The sequence below is a fragment of the Sphaerodactylus townsendi genome, linkage group LG12 (assembly GCF_021028975.2).
Source record: "Sphaerodactylus townsendi isolate TG3544 linkage group LG12, MPM_Stown_v2.3, whole genome shotgun sequence".
NCBI classification, from domain to species: Eukaryota; Metazoa; Chordata; class Lepidosauria; order Squamata; family Sphaerodactylidae; genus Sphaerodactylus; species Sphaerodactylus townsendi.
The window spans coordinates 34,241,803-34,265,212 of NC_059436.1; the positions used below are offsets into that span (position 1 = coordinate 34,241,803).

The 23,410-nt window shown below is 44.5% G+C and overlaps 2 protein-coding genes across 2 annotated transcripts; one reads left to right on the forward strand and one right to left on the reverse strand.

The window, feature by feature from the left end:
• Positions 1-3,932: 3,932 nt before the first annotated feature.
• Positions 3,933-22,941, forward strand: DPP7 (dipeptidyl peptidase 7). The gene is made up of 13 exons (XM_048512852.1): positions 3,933-4,069; positions 5,638-5,751; positions 6,443-6,582; positions 6,848-7,011; positions 7,322-7,457; positions 8,951-9,032; positions 11,020-11,186; positions 12,619-12,679; positions 19,666-19,784; positions 20,322-20,478; positions 21,868-21,932; positions 22,040-22,110; positions 22,663-22,941. Exons 1-13 carry the CDS (start codon positions 4,009-4,011, stop codon positions 22,766-22,768), a joined length of 1,443 nt encoding a protein of 480 aa, XP_048368809.1. The 5' UTR covers positions 3,933-4,008; the 3' UTR covers positions 22,769-22,941.
• LOC125441875 (kelch-like protein 13) lies at positions 12,200-18,762 on the reverse strand. The gene is made up of 4 exons (XM_048512849.1): positions 17,530-18,762; positions 14,878-15,130; positions 13,950-14,110; positions 12,200-13,219 (listed from the first exon to the last, which is right to left on the reverse strand). Exons 1-4 carry the CDS (start codon positions 18,598-18,600, stop codon positions 12,845-12,847), a joined length of 1,860 nt encoding a protein of 619 aa, XP_048368806.1. The 5' UTR covers positions 18,601-18,762; the 3' UTR covers positions 12,200-12,844.
• Positions 22,942-23,410: the final 469 nt, after the last annotated feature.

The window sequence follows — 23,410 nt, forward strand, 5'->3', positions numbered from 1 at the left end:
CACTGTTAAAAGGGCCTTTTCGTGTTTTATTCCACATTGCAGTATCATACCAGACCCAGAACAGCATTAAGAAATGAAAACATATACCGGTATTTCTCTATTGATTAAAATAAATTTTTACTGATTAAAATAGACTCCACCAAATAAACAAATGATTGAAGATTGTAGGGCTAACAATTAGCATATCATATAAAATGCAATTTGAATGCAACTTTATTTTCACTTCACGCTGAGTGCATATTGTTGGCTGCTTCTGCTAATTATTTGCCCAACCAAAAACATCAGCAGCTTTCCTTGGCATGCAGATACGACACAAAATTATTCACTGTCTAAATTTGGGGAGTGGGCAACGATGTAAATTTGGGGAGTGGGCAACGATGTAGTAAATGAGGCTCAATATAGGTAAGGGTAAGGGGATGTGCGCTGGAACAAAAAAATCCCAATTTTAAGTATATGCTGATGGAGTCTGAAACTGTGAAGGAAAGAGACATATAGTGTACAGTTCAGTGGAAATGTTGATTTAATATAGAGCCTAGGCAGTGGTGGGATCCAAAAATTTTAATAACAGGTTCCAATGGTGATGTGATTCAAACAGTGGCGCCACCGCACACACGCACCTCCAGTCCCTATTGGGCAGGGAAGTTGTTTTAGTCACCCCTTCTTGGCACTCAGAAAAAAATTAGTAACCTAGAGAAATGGTGAGAACTGGTTGGATCCCACCTCTGAGCCTAGGTTAAAAAAAGTAAACTCCATGCTAGTAATTGTTACGAAGGGAATTGAAAATAAACTGCCAAATATTATATGTCCCTGGTTACATCTATTGTGTTCATTTGAAATAATGTGGGCAGTGTTGGTTACCTTATCTCAAAAAGGATATTGCAGAGCTGGTAAAAGCACAAAATAGAACAACCAAAAGTGATTAGAGAATTGGAGCACCTTTCCTTTGAGGAAAGGCTGAAGAGATCAGGACTTTTCAGTTTAGATGACTGAGGGGGCAAATAAAATTTTTAAATATAATCACGCATGGGACAGAATAGTGGATAGAAAGAACCTTTTCTCTACCAAAATACTAGAACATGGTACCACCCGCTGAAGCTGATGGACTGTACTTTCAGGACTATAGATTCAGGAAGGACTTTTTTTACTCATTGAATGATTAAATTGTGAAATTCACTTCCAGATGATGTTGTGATGGCTACAGGAATAGATTACTTTTCTGTTAGAAAAGTGTTTTTCCCCTATTTGACAACACAGAAAAGAAAAAGAAAAATCACAAAAAGTACATTTACCATAAGGACTTCCATTTTCGTCTGCACTGTATTAACACAAAAAGATAGGGAACAGGTGGCATTTAAAGGGGATTAGACAAATTCATGGAGGTCTATCAGCGGCTACAAGTTTTGGCTCTCCAGAATAGCTGGTTTGCCATTGTGCCATTGTATGAGATAGGATGCTGGACTAGATGGAAGTTATTGTACTTTGGTCACATTAGGAAAAGACAAGACTTACTGGAAAAGACAACAATCCAAGAAGTTGGAGGCAGCAGGAAAAGAGGATTTTAGAGATGGATTCCATAAAGGAAGCCCTGGCCCTCAGTTTGTAAGATGTGAGCAAGGCTGTAAATGATAGAACATTCCAGAGGACAATTCATAATGTCACCATGAGTTGGAAGTGACATGATGCCACTTAACATACACACATCATGTTAAAGACACAGAAACTTTGCTGTTGGCAGTCCTATTGCCTCTGGAAAACCCTGCCTCTGGAATATGGATGATTGGATAATAAGGTGTTTAATTTCCAAATGGAGATGCAAAGACTCATGATGCCTAAAAGTCACAGTCTTATTTTGTTCTGAAACCCTTCTAACCTAAAGCAGAATGACACCAGGAGCAACTACGCACAGAGCTTATGCCGAGGAACACACTCCAACATGGCAGCTGGGTTGCCGTTGCTTCCTTATGAAGGACTGCACAGCAGTGTCCGTGTCTCCAGACAAAAGCAGATTTTAAATGCTGGTAACTGTGAGGTGGATTGCAAGTTGTTCCATATTGCTGGTGATCATTTCTCCTAATGTTATCCGTTAATGGAGGAGTTTGTGAGCACTGAATATTACCCACCTTGAAGTATTAACTTCTATTACCCTGAAACTGGCCCTTTACTGTTTGCACAAGAATGTGATTCTCAGAGAGAACTTACCCCTGAATGGAATAAAGAGATATTTAGACCTCTAAGTGGAGACACAGCTCTGTTGATGGAACAGCCCCTGGCTATCCCTGCCTTCAAGAGCACATATGAAAAATTATTGACTTTACAGTGCATTACTGAAATCTCCTTAAAATATTTACTGGAGGGTTCTTAGGTAGACATTAACCACTCACCTCATGGTACATTGATATTTATTTAGTAAGTGACTCACTTGAGATTTTATTTATTTATTTTTAATTGAATCTCTTATACTGCCCACCCCCGAAGGGGTCTGGGTGGTGTACAGCATATACAAATTCAATAATATAAATCCAATTACAAACATAAAACCAGTTAAAATTAATACATACAATATAAAAATACAGTGTAAATATAAATAGATGGCAAGATGATAATCCAGATGGCAATTTGAGGGGTACATCCTGTAATCAGAAAATGCTGTGCACAATTATTAAATCATAAATCATTAAAATTACTGGCATACAAACTATCTTGGGCAGAACTCTAGAAGGGATGCAGAAAGACCATTTAGGATGTAGTTCTAAGAACACTTTCCTGGAAGTAAGCTCCTACTGAACAAAGTGGGACTTACTTCCAAGAAGGCCTGCTTAGTATTGCTTCCTTAGAGAGCGATCTTAAGCAGGATTATTCAGAATCCTACTCAGGTGTACTAGTTCATTGTCGAACAAGGGACTGGGAGATCCAGGTTTGAATCCTCACTCTGCCATGAGTTGACTGGGTGACCTTTAGCTTGTCACACACTTTCAGCCTGACCTACCTCACAGGAGGGTTATGAGGATAAAATGCTCAAAGGGAGGAATTTTTGAACCACTTTGGGTCCTCACTGAGAAGAATAGCATACAAATACATAACTCTAATGTACCAAACATCTATTCCCTTCCTTTTAGTTGTCTTTCCTCTACACTGAAAATCCCCCACATTGCCAAGCCTTTCTTCATACTGAAGATGCTCCAACCCTGGCCCTAATGGGTTCAAGTTTTCCAGCTCTATCGCTCTCTGTTAAGCACTGCCAAGTTGCTGCAGATTTATGGCAATCATACGACCTCCAAAACGTCCTATTGCCTTGCTTAGGTCTTGCACACTAGGGGTCATGACTTCCTTTATTGCCTCAGTCCATCTCATGATAGGTCGCCTGCTGCTCTCTTCAGCCTTCCCTAGCAATGGCCTTGGGACTTTCCCAAGGCCTTTCATAGTTCTTAACAGCACAACAGACAACGAAAGGAGGGCAGGGAAGAGGTGGCGGGATAAATAGGACAAATCCGTGTTTATTGCCATTCCAGGCGTTTAGGCTTCATTGCAGGAGGGAAGAGGATTAAGAGGGTATCACATATTTCATTCTTTTTCCATTTGAGCTGGAGCGTGTGGTGAAGTGTTACAATCCTTTGGATCAGCTGAGAAATCTGCGACTGATCATAAAGAGCCACCTCTGTGCAATGACCGCTCTCGACCACGGAACTACACATCTAGAAAAGGAACAGATTTGCGAATGGCAAAACGGACGGTCGCTTCCTAGCACAAGCGCGGTGCTTCTGGTCCGGGGACACAAGGTGCGCTTTGAAAGCAGCCACAAAGGCTGAGAACGACCACTTTTTGCTTCGTTATTCAAGATGGCAGCGCCTCGGTAACCATGGCGACCGCATTAGGTTCCCCCCTCCCCGCAGGAAGTACGTGAGGCTTCTCGGTCAGCTGCCTTTCATGTGACTTTTCCTCGGCAGCCGCTGCAGCGCACATGACAGGTCCCCCCAGAAAGGAGCCTCTCGGGCTCAGCCGGCGGTTGTTATGGAGACGCGGCTGGCAGCCTTTGCTCTGCTGCTGAGCGTGGTCGGGGAGGCGCCAACAGGTGAGAGTAGGAATGATAACTCTGCACATGCTCTGGAGTACCCTTGTAACTGCCTTGGTGGTGGCGGTTGGTTTGCATCACAGACAGAAGGGTGCTCTTTGTCGGGAAGTTGCTAACGGGAGAGCCGGAATGATAACTCTGCACATGCTCTGGTGTACCCTTGTGCTGCCTTGGTGGTGGCGATTGGTTTGCATCACGGACAGAAGGGCACGCTGCACGGGTTTAACGGGTGTGTTACGTGGGCCAAGGCTCAGACCTGGCGCTGGAAGCTTAAAGGCCAGTATGGGGCAGTGGTTAACATGCCAGACTAGAACCGTAGAGACCCAGAAGCAGAAACTTCATTCATGAATTTTTCTGTCCGGCCTTGGGCCTGTCAGTCTTTCTCAGTGTAGCCAAAGGGAGCTGTTGTTAAGAGTAAAATTGGGAAGAGAAATTATGTATGCTGCTGCCTACCTTGAGAAGCCCTGGATTAAAATGAATGGATTATTTCGGAAATCTAGCCTTGATGCATACAGTACAATTTACATTTTTTTTGGCTAGTTCTAATTTGACCTCCTTACTGTAGACTAGATGAATAAAATAATATTTGCCATAGTAGTTGTTCTTTGATGTTTGTACTGTTTAATCAATTAAAAAAGTGAATTGCAAGCTGTGTACATAATATGGCTCCCTTATATGTAATTAATGGAACAGTGTGTGTGAAAGCACACAAATGCAAATTCAGGCAGTTATTACATTTGTTGAACCCAACAAATGACTGGATGTTTAGCCCTTCTTATTCCTGCATGCCTACCCTTTTCCCCAATTTCTAGTGCACGGCCCTGGTCATGAACCCCAATGCAATATGATAAAATCATTACAATAGCATCAGTGAAAAATAAACAATATATCCAGTCCAAAATACCTTTACATTTTCTTCCTGCATCGTTTTTCCCCAGTTTCTTCACTAATTGACTTTTTTTCATTTGTTTCCATCCCCATCTACCTCCATGCCTCTCTGTAGCTCTCTCGCGTTACGTTTAAAGTGTCCATTTCCCTTTACAATTTTAGCAATTTTCCTTCTATTTTCTTCCTTCTCCCTTATTACTAGTTTCCTCATTTACCCATTGATTTGTGACAAATTCTCCGGGAAATTGTGATGTGACTGAACACTGTGTGCTCACCTTGCAAATCCATGTACTGGCATCTTCCGAGTCACGGGCTCTCAGAGTTCTCTTCCAGCTTGCCAGACAAACACAAAAACAGGCACATACAGTTTCCCCTTATCCAGGAAGGTTGCAGAACCCCTCAACAGGTCCCTCTGGTGCCATGAGGTTTTGTTAGGAGATTGAAATGACCGTGGGTGATCCCAAGTGCTAACTTGTGGGTGTTGCTTGGCGTGCTTCACAACCGGAAGTCGCATCTCTTCCATGAACCCCACTGACTTCCACCCTCCAGTAGCCCTCTTTTCTGATCACTGCCCCTGATAACTCATTGGGAAGATTTGGAATTATGCTTACTGTCTTCATGAACAGGTTAACTGTTTGGCTTTTGAAGTCAAACTCTTTAACAGCAGTGTTTCTTTGTAGTTTACGGAATTGCCCAGCCTGATTTTGAAGAGAAATATTTCGAGCAGTGGCTGGATCACTTCAATTTTGAAACTTATGGCAACAGAACCTTTGCACAGAGATACCTCATCACAGGTGTGCTCCATGGCGGTTGGAGGGAGGGGTGGTGGATATATTTCATTACACACACACTACTTGGGAATGGCTCCTGAAAAGAGCTGTGTAAGAAAAGATTTGTAATTTGTCAAAGAAGCCATTCATCAAGAGCTTTCCTTCCCACCTTACTGGACACTTGTATCAAAGTAAATTGTTCCAGAGACTCCATTAAAAGTTAGCGATTGTCTATGAGATGTTAGATAGAGTGTCTGCTTTGAATGCAGATGGTCCCCAAATCAGTTTCCTTTTAAAGAAACTCATAGCAGGTTCTGTGAAAGACTTTTCCCGTCCCAAAGTCATAGAGAACCGAAGTAAACAATCCAGAGCTAGAGGGGTAGATGGTCTGATGGTATAAAGCAGCTTTATACATTCATGCATGCTGGCCTTCAGACCTTAAACACATGGAGGTTCCTTATCCTTCTACCTGTTACTGTGTGGGATTGCAGTTAGGTTCCTGAACAATTTTTCCTGACACATTATCACGACAAACAGGTATTCAAGTAGTGAAAGCTTTTCCCACTGCATGCTCGTAAAACCTTCCCCAACTGAATTTCTGCTTGCAAGGCAGCTGTTTCAGCACAGAAGCTCTGCCAGCAGAAAAGTTGGATTGTGAGTCTTGAGAAGTCTTACCATTTCCTCTGTTGTATTTTCTGTTGATGGTCTCGCATAGCTAAATTCTGGAAAAGGGGAGTGGGCCCCATCTTTTTCTACACGGGCAATGAAGGAGACGTCTGGGACTTTGCCCAGAATAGCGGCTTCATCCTGGAGCTGGCTGAGCAGCAGAATGCCTTGGTGATCTTTGCAGAGCATGTGAGTGTCTTGCCAACATTTTGCAGGTAGGAGCAGAAAAATGTGGCCAAGTGACTGCTGTGCCGTTGTCTGAGCCACAGGCTGCTGTTGTGTGTTTAATTTGGAATGAAGTCAACAACTGCCTAATTGAGGGAGAAACTGTGGCATCAGACAAGGGTTGTTAGTGTTAGAAATATCTCAGAGGGGGAGCCACTTCCTATTGTGGCACTCTGAAGGCCAACACATTTATTGCCAGTATTCATTAGCCTCTGCAACTGTCTTTCAGAGATATTATGGGAAGTCACTTCCATTTGGGACAGCATCTCTACAACAGGAACATATCGGTCTGTTGAGCATAGAGCAAGCCCTTGCCGACTATGCAGTGCTCATTGTGGCATTGAAGAAGCAGTGTGGCGCAAAGGACTCCCCAGTCATTGCTTTTGGAGGCAGGTGAGTGCTCTTCCGTTCTCTTCTCTGCTGTTGCTAGATGCCTGTTTGTCTGGGGAATATCTTCCTCAGGTCTGACAACCTGTAGCATAATGATATTTCAGAAAGGACTGAACCAGGAAATGCCATTTACATCAAACTAGCCCCCACTGAGACTACCTCTGCATTGTCCACCTATTCTAATATTTTTATCTGCAATAATATTTTGCCCTCCCTTGGGAATTGTTTGGTTCAGGTTCGTACCATCAGTGAGAAAGCTGTCCTGCTGTAATCTTGCTTTTCTAGCTTGTTTCTCTCTCTTTCAATTTTGCAGCTATGGAGGGATGCTCAGTGCATACATGAGAATGAAATATCCTCACATCGTGGTCGGGGCACTTGCTGCCAGTGCCCCTGTGCTGTCTGTGGCTGGACTTGGAAACTCTAACCAATTCTTCAAGGATGTCACAGCCGTAAGTTGCCGGACCTTAGGGAGCTTCATCCTGCCTAAACAGTACCTGCTATTGTCGAATGCTTTCACAGCTGGTCTCAACTGTTTGCTGTGGGCTTTCCGGGCTGTGTGGCCATTGTCTGGTAGATCTTGTTCCTAACATTACTATGTCAGACTACATATTGAAATCCACAAACATCAAGACAACTTCAACAAGAAGGAAGAGTATCTGAGAATTAACGAAACTTGGCTACCAGTACTTAAAAATACCGGAATCAAAGGCCAAGGGCATGCTAGGTTCATGGACAATGAACTCCACCCAGACACAGGATTTGCATTCACTAATATTGTTGCTACTGCAGGGAATGCAAATGCGAATACAAATGTAAATGGACTGAAAACCCCACCGCAATACAATGTAGTCAACCACACCTTTGCATAGTAAGTTCCACCCAAAACACTTACTGATTGGTTTCCCGCCCTGGGACATGGACAATATACACCCAACTAAACATTCCCTTCTCACTGGACACAGTGTGTAGCATACTTCTCTCTGTGATACACCTCTGAAGATGCCAGCCACAGATGCAGGTGAAACATTAGGAACAAGATCTACCAGACCACGGCCACACAGCCCAGAAAGTCCACAAGAACCGTACCTGCTACCTTTATCTCCGTTATAAGTTGCTTTGTGTGAATGTACAAGGAGAATTGAAAAATGTCCACTGTTTTGACACACCTGCTTTGTGTCACTCTTGTGAGTCAGAAATGCAGGGACTATGTAGACGAGAGCTGTGGTCTGCCAAAAGCAACAGTCAAACTTTAGTACAGCACTTAATATAGCACTATATTCTCCAAAAAAATGTCCTTACTGGGAAGTCCTATTCAGCAAAAGTTCCACCTGTCACTCCTTTCCCTCCCACCACTTTTCCTTTTGTCCATCCATTTTCAGCCTACTAAATTGCTTCTAGTTCTCTTGCAGCACTCATGAATTAATTAATAATTACTAGCTTCTGTTCTCTTGGGGAAGTCAGAAGTACTTCCTTTCTTTCTGTGGTCAACAGAAGTCACTGCTTGTACTCATAAAATATGATTAGAATAACACGATTACAGAATAATATTCACAAATGAAAAAGTAGCTAATTTTGTCAAGTACAAATTGAAAAACAGTACTAAAGCCCCTCACCCCACCCTTTTGGACCTGATAATTTACAGTCGACTTAATTGCCAGGGAGAGACACAGCTGGATGTAGAATAAAATTTAAGGGGACAGTAACCTTGAGAAACTTACTATAGAGCTTTGACAAACAGAATAACCTAAAACTTAAAATTTCATTTTAAGTTGTAAATAAAATTACATCAGATCTTACAAAACTGAAAAAAATGGAAATCAAGGGAAACTGACGTTACTAATGATGCCATTAGTTTTTCTATAAGAAGAAATGGAATAAATGATATCAATGTTAAACTAAAGTACTAATATGGAACTATCCATTGTCTCTTTCATGCTTACAGGATTTTCAGAACTACAGTCCAGATTGTGTCAAGGCTGTGCAAGAAGCATTCTGGCAAATCAAAGACTCTTATCTAGCTGGAGGTAAAATAAGCTCACCTGTGAGCAGGGAACAGTCTCTTGAGAATTTTTCAATACTGTAAACTGGAGCATGCAGACAAAGTGCAGTCTTTAGAGATTTAGAAGAGCCATTTTCCTGAGTGTATGTGGATATCCTCTTAAGGAAGCCCTACCACATCATATTGCCTTTCAAAGAATGAGGAAAGACATTTTTGTAAGGTGCGGTCCAGCTCCTTCCCAGACTGATGAAGCTATTTCCTCAACTGCAGCTGAAAGGCGTGAACGCTTCCTCAAATTTGCTTTCTTCTTAAACAAGAGTTGCTCAGCTGGTTTGCATGTTTTATTCTTGCAAAAATGTCTTGTTTCATTTGCCAGGGAATGGTTTGGTTACAGAAGGGGGTATGGAATAGGAATATAGCTGAAATTCAGAGACAGTGGACATTCTTCCATTGAAGAGAAAGTCACGGGCTTTGTCTGCAGCATCACAAAGTATCACAAAGCAGAGAATCTTAACTAGCAGTTGCTGGGAATTACCCTTCTCTATCCAAGATCATGAGGAACCACTGCCTTTTATGGCAGATATTATGAGTGCATAGAAATTAGTTATGGAGGAGAAGTCGATCTCTGGCTACCAATCTTGATCCTCCTTGATCTGAGATTGCAAATGCCTTAGCAGACCAGGTGCTCGGGAGCGGGAGCAGCAGAAGGCCCTTGCTTTCACATCCTGCATGAGATCTCCCAAAGGCATCTGGTGGGCCACTGCAAGTAGCAGAGTGCTGGACTAGATGGACTCTGGTCTGATCCAGCAGGCTCTTTCTTATGTTCTTAACCGTGCTAGGAAACATGAACTCAAGCTGAATTCCCTAGGCCTTCGAGGTCACAGAACTGTGGTGCCATCCAGCCACAGTCCAATTAACTAAGCTGATGAAATTATTGCTCTTTCATTGTGAGTTAAGGGAAGGGTTTGTGACTGAAGATAAATCCTACCTTGCTTTCTCACCCTGCTGCACATTCACCTGGTCTGCCACTTGAATTGTGTGATTGTCTTACATCACCAGGCATGGATTTGATTGTTCAGTGGGCCTTGGCTGTCTTAGATCTTCTGCCCATAAAGTTTAGGATTTTCATCCTGAAAAGGTTACCTTGACTATGGTTCCTTGATCTACCATTTTGGACCGCGAGAAATGTACTCTTGGTCCTTTCCTACGGTACCTGGTCCCTTGACACTTTGAGACTTTGCTCTGATAGAGTGGCATTTTGAAGCTGAAGGATTACAGCTAGAATGGTAACCTCTTGCTTCTTGTATTTTGAGACTTGGCTTTTGAACCAGTGCTATTTTACTGGATAGATTGTCCTTTCTAGTTTAGCTTTTATTGTATTAATTCTCACTGATTTTTGTTCTCTTGATTACATTTTTGCATAATTTTAATAAATTCCTTTAATTATGTTTCGTGGCATTCTGTCTTCGAGTGGCTTCAATCTAATTCCAGTCCTAGAGCCTTGTGATTTTGCCTACCAGGTTAATTTGTTTTGTGAAACTTGCTCTGCAAGTGGTTTCCTTTGCAGGAGTGACTTTCTTAACTGTAATCCCAGGAGGGTTGGAAGTTTACCCCGTAGCTTCTGGCAGTTTGGGTGGACAACGAATCTGGTGGCAGCTACCAAGGCTGGGGTTTTTATCATGGGTTTTTATTTTGTTCTGTCCCCCTCCCCCATAAATAAGATGCCCTTGTTTTAGGCTACTGTTACAGTGAGCTAGATGGACCAGTGACCTGGCTTAGTATAAGCAAGCCTGTAAACTTCAAATATTAATGCGAGGGAGGGCAAGGTAGCTGTCTTACAAATGCTGAATATTTCCTTTAATCAGGTTAAAGATCTCTCTACAGTGGGGAAGCAAGAAACTTCATTTTGCTGTTAAATGAAAGCAGAAGTCTTAGCCATGCAAAGGATAGATCAGTTTTCTGCAATCACTATATTGCATAACACAAATAACCCTTTTCCCTTCTGTCTGCAGCATATGATTCAATCAGCAGTAAGATGTCCATCTGTGAGAAGCTTTCTTCAAAGGAAGACATCTACCAGCTGTTTGAATTTGCTCGGAATGCCTTCACCATGATGGCTATGATGGACTACCCTTACAAGACTGACTTCATGGGTCATTTTCCAGCAAATCCAGTCAAGGTGAGCACTTTTAGGATGTATGGCTCAGGCATATTTGCTTACTCCAGAAAGCCACTGTGCCAGCATTAGTGTGGTTTCATCTCTACCACCAAATCTCCACTGGGCTGCACTAAAACCTTTGCTTCTTAGGGAGTAGCAACAGTCTTGTAAGTTCACAAAGTAAGTAGACTACAAAATATGTATGATATCTAACATCTACGTTAGTAATTTTTACATTTTACATGCCCAAAAAAATCGTATACTATCTAAAGCCGTCACTGCTGAACCAAATGCAAATCGCATGCCCCACAGTTGAGCAAACCCAGGCTCAACAATGGGTCCATTTTCCCAGGAACCTTCGGAATGATAGAGTGCATTTTCAACTACACTTCCAAACAGAACTTGTGCCTCATACCAGCAGGGAAGTACTATGTTTATGAACCTGATAATATATAAATAAAGGGGTGGAGTTAGAAGGGAAATACTTTTCCATAGATAATATGAGAATTGGCCTTTCCTCCCTTTTAGCTTTAAAAAGGGCTTGGACAGATTTATGGAGGAGAAGTCAATCTATGGCTACCAATCTTGATCCTCCTTGATCTCAGATTGCAAATGCCTTAGCAGACCAGGTGCTCAGGAGCAGCAGCAGCAGAAGGCCGTTGCTTTCACATTCTGCATGTGAGCTCCCAAAGGCACCTGGTGGGCCACTGCGAGTAGCAGAGTGCTGGACTAGATGGACTCTGGTCTGATCCAGCAGGCTAGTTCTTATGTTCTTATGGTGTACAGTATAGAGAATGACAAGATCACTTGGAACTTCCTGCTGGACTGAAACCCTAAAATGTTGGCTTCAAGTATAATTATTTTGTTTGGCAAAAAGTTACCTTTCCACCTTCTTGACCCTGCACTGCAGCCTCTCCTGGCCTCAGTTTTCCTTCTGTTTTTTAGAAATGCTTTGTTTCTTGAAATGTCACACTAGAACTGTGGCAAGCAACTCAGATTCATATCCCAACTTGGGCATACATTTCACTGGATGGTTTTCGTTATCTTTTTTTATTACACTGTTATCCAATATGTGGCCCACAAGCCAAGGTACCCTGCCTGAGATTTTTAGTAAGAAATGTTTTGAACAGTTCATGTTCAACTCTTCTAAATTACATTATGAACCTGGGCCTCATGAAGAATAAAGCCTTGAATGCACTTAACTCACATTGAATACCTGTATGTCAAGAATAGGTCCTCTTCACTTTGACATTCAGTCACAATGACGCCATATCAGTTATTGAGTGTCTGAGATTGGGGTTGGGGATATGACCCAGCCACATAGATCAGGTGTCCTACTGCTGGAAAAGCTTGGACATTCTGCTGCGGATAATGAGTGTGTAGGGACTGTCCTCAACTCCTTAGAGGTACAGCAAGATAAAACCTAACGTGGGTTCTGTATATGTTAAACCAGGTTGGTTGTGATCTGCTTCTGGAAAATCAGGACTGGATCAGAGGCTTGGCAGCTCTTACTGGTGAGTTTCAGTCAAATATCCTTTCCAAATTCTGAATTTTCACCAGGTCGTATAAGATCTAGAAAAAGAGAGGAAGTGGTACCTATTGGAACTATATATTGCTCATATCCTGCTCATTTTAGCAGGAGAAATTCCTGCTGGATTGTTCCTAAAATGTCTTCTTCTCTAAGAAACACATTTGTTGGCGATGAAAAGGCTGAGGGTGGATTTCTTCTTGCTGGTTGCTGCCGGCTCTGCTGCCTTCTGCTGCTGTTTGTCCTCAGGCTGATGAGCCAACCGAACAAAGCAGCAGGCATGATCCACCAGCGCCTGGGGCAAGGAACCAGCTTTCTCCCATGCTTTTCTGCTGGGGTTGCAGACAAAGACACCATCATCTTTATTCCTGTGCCGCAGAGACCCACCGCCTGTGATGTAGAGTTGAGACTGGTGTGCGGCCAGGCCAAACTGGCAGCGATCGAAGGGGGAGAGATTGAGTAGAGTCCACTGATTGGATACCGGGCAGTAAGACTCTGTCTCGTTGACAGGAATCCAGTCCTCCTCCTGTAAAGGACCAAAGGGACATTCAGTTTCAGAGTGTGTCAGGTTCTGCAGAGCAGAAAGAGTGCAAGGAAGAGGCACAGGCTATCTCTAGTCTGCAAAGGGTAATTTTGTAGTCCCTCTGAATGGTGAGGCAGCTTGACCCAGATGCCATTTAGGGTCCACAGTGTATTTCTCCCCTCTGGGCATACTGCCTGAACCTTGGCATAGCTTTGTTGCAGAGAGCTTGTACAGAAGAGCGCTCCTCTTTCCTAATTGGCCCATGCTAACCAGGGAATGGTGGTGAGCCATTTAGATTTTCTTTTATCTCAAGCACCAAAATATCCTAAGCTTGAGTTGGCTTGGTGGCATGGTTTCTAGAGATCTTATGAGATCTGCGTGGCCGTCAAGATTTTAAGGTCTGGAACCCTTCTGTGCTAATTGGCATAAGGAGGTTGGCGGCTGGTTTGAGAATGATGAGGTTTGGCTCATTTGCAACCTACAGACAACCCATATTCTCCATTCTGACTAAGTGGAGGTTGGTTCTTTAATATTAAGTGCTGGCCAAGTGTTGGATTTGGAGGCAATTCTTTCTTCTTCCTCTGGAGTTAAAATAAATAAATGAAACTACATCGAAAATAAGTCCCCCACCCTTACAAAAAAAGGATTGTGACAATGAGCCAGCAAGCTTTGAAAGCAGAGCATGGCTGGTATCAAGTTTTGGCCCTTCGCACTGATAGAAGAGCCAACCTACATTGTTTAGCGTCCTTCCACCAATGCAAAAAATTCTGTTGTCAACTGTTGCCATTCCATGATCACAGCGGGCGAAGGTCATAGGCCGGTTCCGAATCCAGCGACGCAGCCTGGAAAGGTAGCTGTATGTGTCCCGGGAGGTTTTGCCAGTGGAGAAGCCACCTAATGGAAAAGGGTGAAAAGGATTTCTTTTCCAAAGCTGCTTTTGTGGGACGGATGTGGATTCACCTTACATTCCTTTGAATCTTTTTGTGCCCTGCTCCTCAAGATCATTGGGACTGAAGCATTCATTCAAAACATGTGCTCCGCAGTTAGGCTAAGGTCTGTTAAGGAAGAGTATTAACCTAGAACGGAGGGGAGGATACTTCCTGACACTAAGAAGAAGAGTTTGGATTTCCAGCTCACCTTTCGCTCCTGTAAGGAGACTCAAGGTGGCTTACAAGCTCCTTTCCCTTCCTCTCCCCACAACAGACACCTTGTGAGGTAGATGAGGCTGAAAGAGTTCCGAAAAACTGTGACTAGCTCAAGGTCACCAGCAGGAAAGTAGGAGTGCAGAAACATCTGGTTCACCAGATAAGCCTCTGCCACTCAGGTGGAGGAATGAAACCTGGTTCTCCAGATTAGACTCCACCTGCTCTTAACCACTTCACCACGCTGGCTGTGAGGGAATGAGAGGGGTGAAAGGAAAGGCAATGGACTACCCAAGGTCACCCAGCAGGAATGTAGGAGTGTGGAAACACATCTGGTTCACCAGATAAGCCTCTGCCACTCAGGTGTAGGGAATCAAACCTGGTTCTCCAGATTAGAATCCACCTGCTCTTAACCACTTCATCATGTTGGCTCTTCCCACTGTGGAATTGTCTTTTCATGAGGCGTGACTGCTGATGACAGTCACACAATCTCTTGTCAAAACAACTGCTGCTTCTCACCTGAAATATAGAGGATCCCCTTGTGAGTTGCTCCTGCATGGTCAGCCACAGGCATTGGGAAGGGTGTGATGGGCCGCCACTCATTCTCAGCGGGCCAGTACTCTTCTGCCGCATTGATGAGCGTGCCCAGCAGAGCTCCTCCCCCAACAGCCACAAGACGATCATTCAGCACATCTGCATGGAAGCGAGTTCGTCGATCCAACATGCTTGCCACTTGGAGCCACGAACTATGACGGGGGTCAAACCTGAACACCTGGAACCAGGAGAGGGGTGCTTTCGTAGAATTACATCACATACAGCACCCCACAAACAACTGCTGAACATTAGCTGGGTTGGAAGCAGAGGAGTCTCCTCAAAGGAACTCGACATTACGAAATCAGTCTGCAACTGTTCATACTGAGATCATCCCAATCTGTGCTACAAACTAGCATTTTGGGGAACAGCACCAAGAGAGTTGAAACTTCTTACTCTAGTAATTGCAGGATGGTACGTTCCATTTCTGACGGGCTTGGTGAAACCCCAAAGCCTTGTTTGCAGACAGTTCCATTACTCTATATGGGAGTCTGAAATACCTGCCTTGCGTTAAACTATATACCCAGTCTGTTCCTTCTTCTAGTTATTATGCCTTCAGCCCCTGACTCCTTAAATTAGGAAACGAAGACTACTGCAGTCATCAGCAGCAAGTTTTTTAGGCAGCAGCAGCACCAGAACTGAACAAAATATTCTTATGTACAACCATAGACTTGAGGTCCCTGAGCATTATTGACATAAGGATAATGGCAGAAGGAAGGACTGCAGTGTTTGAACACTTGCAAGTGTATCCAAGACAGCATGACTCAGTAAGGGTGATTAATTACAGTACGTATGTGAAGCAGAGACAAAGGTACTTTCAACATTTGTTATCTCACCAGGTTCAGTGCCATTGGGAAGTGTTATTTTCTGGCTTCCCCACAGCATTGTGGGGCATTTGTACACCTGTCAGGATTTCCCCAGTTTGTCTTCAGTCTTTCTCAACCTCACTTGGCTATTAAGTTTTTGGAAACTTTACAATAAAACCTGGCTGTTGTGTATTAGGGGAAAATTGAGTTTTCCCATCACACAGCAAACATTTTCTCTGTCCCCAGGGTGGCCGTTTCTTCCCTGGGTTACTGAGAAGACTTTTTTTTAAAAAAGGCAGCTGTAGAATATTATAGCTTTATGACAATGTGCGTGACAGGTTTTTGTATTCCCAGGTTTCATTTTTTCTTTCAAAAAGGCAAGTCTAGCATATCTCAACAATGGGAGGAGCGAGAGATGTTTTTTTTTTAATTAATGCTGGGAAATTTGAGAACCTGTTAACTCCTACCAGGGCTGGAGTGAGGGGGAATTACACCAGGGGCACACGTGCGCCCTGTCATGCCCACGCACTGGCATGCGCCCGGTAAATCACACACGCATCCCCTTAGTGCTACGCCACTGACTCCTAATAGTATAATGCTGTATCCCTATAATAATGTTCTATTATTTTACTAGCAGTTGTATCAGCAATGGAAAAATGCCACACAAGCTCTTCCCCATGTGGAAAGCACACAAGAGGGATCTTTAGGCAGATAAAAGAAATATTGAGATTGGGGGACAACTGTGAGCAGTTGTGAACACATCAGCACTAGTGTAGATCATGTAGTTTGCTTGTATGATGGATGGAAGGATGAAGCAGCACTAGATTTCTTGATCCAAGCAGCACCCAGGAGCTGCTTGTCCCTTAATATCACCCATTGGGGAGGGTCCTCTTTGCAGAGTTAGAGTCACAGCCTTAGGCCCCTTCTGCACATGCAGAATAGTGCACTTTCAATCTACTTTCACAATTGTTTGCAAGTGGATTTTGCTATTCCACATAGAATCCTACATTGGAAGTGGATTGAAAGTGCATTATTCTATGTGTGCAGAAGGGGCCTTTGAAACTCAGAATTAAAAATTGGACGATGGGGCTCATTGACATGGTTGGCCTCCATTTTCTCTGTTGTCTGTGCCTCTTGGGGTCTGCCCTGGTTCCCCCACCGTCTTAGGATGAATCATCCTGCCTCTGTGTCTTAATACACGAGGACTGCTGCTTTGGACCTATCCCAGACTCATACACACTCGCTTTCCGTTTGTGTGGGTTCATTCTGTCCCTTACTGTTGCTGCTTGCTTGAGCAAACACTTGTGCAGTCCTGCAGGCATCAGTAGCTTTTTGGAAGAGGAGAGTGAGATGACTGTTTAGCTTGTCAGATCGCAAAGCAGCTGGAGAATACAAAAGATCCCGAACAAGTATAAAATTAGAAGAGTGGGGGTGTTAAGTGGAACGGGATTGGGGAGTGGGTGGCAGCGACTAGATAGTTTTCTTAAGTATTTTCTTTTAAAAGTGTGGAGAATGAAAGAAAAGATGTGGGACAGTGACTGAAGGATCTTTATGCACCACACACACCCATACAAAGATAGGGGACCCAGTGTTTTGGAGGATCTAACTATCACTAAGTAACCCCTTATTATGCCAATAAAGGTTATGAAATGAAACGAAACTAAGTAATCCAGAAGCATGAATTCTGAGACCGGTCATGGGATGAAGCTGCAACTTGCGTGCTTTCAGGTCTAAGCCGGACAGAAATTCCTTTCCCATAAAGTTCTGCACTTACCTCATTTGATGGATGTTGTCCTGCAGAGTCAAACCTGCTCTGTCCCCCCATCACAAAGAGGAAGTTTTGGATCACCGCAACACAGTGGTTGTAGACAGGATGACAGAGGTCCCCTATTTTTTTCCACAAGTGGCAACTTTGATCGGCAGCCCACACTTCTCCACAAACTGCATTGTCTGCTGTCCTGCCTCCAAGGACGAGCAGCGTATCTGTACCAGCACGGATCTTTGTGCGCTCTGTCTGGAGGGTTGGTTGAGCGTACAGCCGGGAGTGGTAATCCAGGGCCTCCTGGAGGTACCGGTGGCATGAAGGTTCAGTCTTCACGATGGGGGTTTCTGAGATGACTTTCTGCAGATCACGCAGAGGGATAAGGGGAAACCGTATGCGCTTTAATATGTCGGCTGCATCTCTTGGGTGCGTACTGTTATGGCGTATCCAGCACATAGCTGCATGGAACAGTTCCAGTTCACTGAGGGCCTCAGTATTTGCTCCCTCCAAGATCTCCCGTAGAGTATCCCCGTCGAGCTTCTTCAGTTGCTGTGGATCTGTCAGGATCTGGCAGCAGTGCTGGCCCACACAGCTTCTGGCTTTCTGCTTTAATCCTTCCGGGCCAAGCCTTTTTGCAATGTTAAGGATCTCCAGGCAGGTGTGTTGATTCAAACCTTCCTCTAAAAACCGAAAGCATAGCAGGATCACCTCCCGGACCAGCAGAGCCTCTGCCGCCTTGAAGGTTTCCTCGACGTTCTGAAGGGTCAGCTCCAGCTTGTTGGAGTAAATGAAGTCCAAAATGTTACGGAGTCCTCGTGCAGTGACTGATGCCAGTTTGATGTTGGCGTCTTGGTGGCTGGCATCCCCGAGGAAGTGCATTTTGCAATAGCTGCTGACAGAAGCCAGGACAACTCTGTGAACAGGAAAAGAGGCTCCCTCCGCCTCCAACGTGACATCACACAGGACGTTCTGTGAGCGCAGGCTCCCCATTCCTTCTAGCAGCTTAGCCAGGTAGGTGTCTGAATAAAGACACTGGCCTTCAGCCCAGACTTGATTGCTGCAAGGCATTGTTTCAGAAGTCATGATGTGTAAGGAGCAGCCTTATCCCAAAGGCCTTGGACAATCCTCTTACACAGGGTCTCTCTCTCTCTCTCTGTACAATTTTAGAGGGACATCTCTAAGACCCCTGGAAGTTCACTGTGAAGGCTTCTCTAAATGCAGGTGGTGAGACCATCAGTTAGCTGTCCTATGGCTGGGCTTGTGTTTTGCCCGCAATGTTTTCTTCCTGGGCTACTATGAGAGCAGGTCAGCTGATGTGTCATTTTCAAAGGAACACTATCCACTGCCTCCTTCCGCTCAGGTCTGTTCATGAACACAAAAGGTGCCCTGTCTGTTCTGCTTTGGCAGTCACGCCTGAAGTGCCCAGGCACAAGCCCAGGCCTGCCTGCTGCTTTTCAAATTACCAAAGATCGCTGAAGGTGAAGGAGGTGACTTGGGTTGTAATGCTGGGTACCAAGGAACAGGGAAGGCAATGGGAAGTCTAGTCACTATTGCTTCTCTAGCATCTATGTCAAGGAAAATTCTGTTAAGGTGTAAACTGTGCAAGGTCTATCCTGAAATCTGCTCCTGCCCAGTTGCGCTGGATGTGATTTCAAGTTCTAGCATTAGGAGACGTGGAGAAAACCACTCTTACCAGTCCTCATGCTGCTCAAAGTTTTCTAAGCCCTTGCACTGTATCCCATCTCTCCCTTAGTCGTCGTTGGTCCAAACTGAAAAGCCCCAAATATTGCAGACTTTTTTTTGCCGGGAAGGTGTTTCAGACCCTCAATCTTTTTGTTTGTACTTTTCTGTATCTTTTTTAGTTGTTATTGCCAGTCTTCAAATCCGGGGGTGGTGGTGGTGGTGTCTGCTCTAAAGTACACATAGGCACAGCTTTTTAAAATCATGGTACATTCCCCTTCTTTCCCACAGGATAGTCAGAGAGCTGTTCACTAGATTGTACAAGTGATCTTGACAGAGTTCAAACCCGCTCGGGTTGAAGAGCTAACCCCCACCCAATCCTATTTTTGTGTTTGGCATGTGTAATGTTCATGTTGCCTTTTGTTTAGCACCAACCCCTCAACCTGACCGCTGTCCTTTATTCTGCAGGAATATTCTACAACTCATCCGGTCAGGTGCCATGCTTTGACATTTATAAGCAGTACCAGAAATGTGCAGATCCAACTGGCTGCGGCACCGGCTCAGATGCCAACGCGTGGGACTATCAGGTGCATTTGGGGGAATTAGTGAAAGTTCTTTCGGGGAGCCCCCCCCCCTTTGATTATGTAAAAGCTACTGTGTTTTAAATGATGTTAATGTTCATATGTTTATATTTTATCACTGTATATTGTGTTTGCCTCTTTGGGCCTTATTGTTCACTGCTCAGAGCCCTTCGGGGGTTGGGCGGTGTAGGAAAAATTAATAAATAATAATAAAAACATAAAGCGATTGTGATCTTATATTGTTATCTGGCACCACCGCTGCCAAAAATGCTGGCTTGTGAATCAAGCTGAGTCGAACTCTGGCACCTGAATAATGGAAGTGTAGACAGTTGCATTTAATTGGCTTATCTTGAAGGCTTCTGGAGGGATGCAGAAGCTGTGCCGGACAATAAACCGTAACTGCATTTTGCTCTTTCTCCCAAACAAATGCGTTGACACTCACACTTGCACAATCTTGCCAAACATTGTTGTCTTCATGCAATTTTTACAATCGCAGGATGAAAAACTTGCTCTCTCCCCCCTCCCCGGTTGGTTGTTTCCTAGGCCTGCACAGAGATCAACTTGGCATTTGACAGCAACAACGTGACTGACATGTTCCCGGAGATTCCCTTCACTGATGCTGCCAGAGAACAGTACTGCTTCAGCAAGTGGGGTGTGCACCCCCGACCATTGTGGCTACAGACCCAGTTTGGGGGCGGTGGTGAGTAGCAGCAGGTCTTTCTTTGGATGGAGGATAGGTATGTTGAAATGTGGATCAGAGACTGCTAGCCTCTGGGACAAACCTCAGAGGCAAAGAGAAGCAGTGGCCACGGGAGTTGTAAACAGTCCCCTTAGCAGAGCAGAGGCACTCTGGCCTGCAATTCTCCAGTCTCTTTTCAGAATGGGTGCTGACAAATCTCTAGGTGCACACAATTTACAAGCCAGTTTTTATTATTTTTAACAACTTTGGTCCAATCATGTAATGCATTTTGCAGCCTTTTCCCCTCACAGTGTGTCATCATAATCTTTGTGTCATCATCAATAAACTTGCAAGAAGTTTTGTTGGTTTTACTGCTGGGATATTCACTGACTTTCCCATTTGCTGTGAGAACAAATCCCCTGTGAATGGTGAGGGTCTACTGTGTCCCCAGTATCTAGGAAATGCCTCTTCTTTTTGCTCTTGATGATGCGCATTTGCCAACATTCTTAGAAACCTGCAGCCACAGGGACCGTCAGGGAGGTTTGTAGCTAAAATGGCACCTTGGCTCAACCTGGGCACTGTGCCCCCACCCTGTGACACAAAGTCTCTGTGATGCAGAGCCCAGCAGGTGAGTTGTGGGGAAGAGCTGCCCTCCGCAGGGGGCTGGAACAGAGCATCGGTGACCTTGAGGGCAGAGGAAAGCAGGCTGAAAAGCAGCAGGAGCAGATGAAGGCTCTTCCCAATTGCCTACCATGTACCTCCCCCACTGGTGCGAGCGCCTCTGAACCCGCTCCTCCCTCTGAGCTTCTGATATGGGGTGCATAGGCAAGGGCGGGACGCAGGAGGGAGCTGGGCTGCTGCCGCAAACCTTAGCAGCCAAGCAGGGCGCCTCTCAGCTCAGGGTCAGCGGTTGGCCAGCAGCAGCAGAGGCCCTGTCTCCAGCTGTCTTCCTAGCCTGTGGGGGGGAGGGAGGAGGCAGGTGACCAAAATGTGCCCCCTACATGACCCAGGTGAATGGCATCTAAGGAGAATGCCCCCTCCCGCCCCTGGGGACCATGAACCTTTAGCCCAGACTTCTGTTTCCCAGCAAAATCCTCATTGCACTAAGTCACAGCTATACTGCACTCTTACCAAAGCATAGTTGCATAACAGTCCCTTCACAAAAGGATGATTTGCTCTCAGGCTCACCAAATGCTGGTAATGGTTGGGGGTGGGGGGAAGAGGGAGAGAGAGGAGAGAGGGAGTCCCTTCTTTGGAACCGGATTGCTGAAGGCCTTTCAGTAAAGCAGCGGGTAGAAACTCAAAGAGAAAGTCAGAATTCCAGCTTCTAAAAGTACCTTTCGTGCAACGAAATGGATCTTGTCCGACTTGCGCAGCCATTTTCTCTAATGTCCTTTCTGATTTTCCTAGATCTGACTGCTGCAAGCAATATTATCTTTTCCAATGGAGATCTGGATCCCTGGGCAGGTGGTGGGGTAAGTATGTCAAGAGAACACATTCCTCTTTCCATTGCCTGTGAACCAAATACTGTTTGCTGAAGCTTTCTTTCATGACAGGCTCTGAGTTCTGGGTATCATTTCAGATTAGAAAGAACCTGAGTGCCTCACTGATCGCCATAACCGTCAAGGGAGGGGCTCATCATCTGGACCTTCGGTAGGTGTTGAATAAATAAGCAACTGAACGGTAGGGTTGGGGGTGTGTGTTATTTTGCATTACTGCCATTGAACGGATGCAAATGTGTGAAAGAACTGAGGTATACAGCAAGAAGGAAATCATCTCAAATCCACATTTCAGTATATGCGCTTGCATGTTGAATCCTTTATTTCATACCACTAGACAAAATTTGGATTTATTTTTTTTAATGCAGGGATTCTAGACCCCATTTCCCTTACTCTCCTCCTCCAGAGACAAGATTATTAGCACTGTTCATCCCAGTGCTGGCCCTCAGAATTGCATTTTTTTTAAATAATCCACAGCCAGAGCAGGTCCTTTTGCAGTTGGCATGGTTTAGCCTAGCAATTTTAAGCCCTTCCAACATTTTAAAATGTAAACCCTTTGACATTCTGAAATGTTGCATTTTCAGTCTTAGTTCTTCCAGACCAAACGTTCCAGACTAGTAGGATTTAAGTCCTGATCTCTGTGGTTCCCTGGATATGACCATTTTCTGACCTGAAAGCGTGAACATGGTTTTTGGTGTTCCCTTAGGGCATCCAATGCAGCTGACCCACCATCTGTCCTGGAGGCCCGCAGTCAGGAAGCAAGCATCATCCACGACTGGGTGAGACTGGCAAAAGAAGGCCCCGAGTCTTGAGTGAACTAGTCTCGCACTGCTCTTTATTTGGAGTAATCAATGTTCTGGGACTGAAGCCAGTGAAAAAGTCCTTTGCTAAGGAAATAATCGTCCATGATGTGTCCTTTTGAGGCAGTGATGCTTCCGTGGTTTAAGCCTGTGTCAGCAAGAATAAAACTGGCCAAATTCCTCAAGCAATGAGTTTTGCTTTGCATGCATTTCCTGGACATTGGAGAAGATAACACGAGCTCTGCTGACAGCATCTGGTATTGGATCTTTAGCTTCTCAGGTATTGGCTTGCTTGTAGCCGGTTAGTCTTTGGTGGGGGAGGAGAAGAACCAGGCACTGCTGCAATTGCTTGCTTTCAATTAACAGTGGAGGGATTCAGGCTCTCTTGTCAGTACTTTGAAACCGCTTAATATGCTGCGCTGAGACTAGTTAACTAGTTGGGCACACACTTTGTTGAAATTAATTATGATTAAACTGATCTTGTAGAGAAGCTCAGGGAGGGAAATAAGTATGCTAATTCTTTGACCTTATCCTGGGATTTCCAAAAGCTTGCTGGAATAAGACCATCTGCTCCCAGGCTGTTTAGCTTTGACAAGCCTGTGGAAAAAACAGTTCCAAAGTTGAGAGACAGCCCCTGATGCACCCCTCTTGTGC

Coding starts and splice junctions, on each gene's coding strand:
- LOC125441875 (XM_048512849.1), bottom strand. CDS start 18,600: ATGACTTCTGAAACAATGCCTTGCAGCAATCAAGTCTGGGCTGAAGGC. Junction 15,131..17,529: donor GACAACATCCATCAAATGAG/GTAAGTGCAGAA, acceptor TCCTGGTTCCAG/GTGTTCAGGTTTGACCCCCG. Junction 14,111..14,877: donor GGGGATCCTCTATATTTCAG/GTGAGAAGCAGC, acceptor CTTTTCCATTAG/GTGGCTTCTCCACTGGCAAA.
- DPP7 (XM_048512852.1), top strand. CDS start 4,009: ATGGAGACGCGGCTGGCAGCCTTTGCTCTGCTGCTGAGCGTGGTCGGG. Junction 4,070..5,637: donor GGTCGGGGAGGCGCCAACAG/GTGAGAGTAGGA, acceptor GTTTCTTTGTAG/TTTACGGAATTGCCCAGCCT. Junction 11,187..12,618: donor TTCCAGCAAATCCAGTCAAG/GTGAGCACTTTT, acceptor ATGTTAAACCAG/GTTGGTTGTGATCTGCTTCT.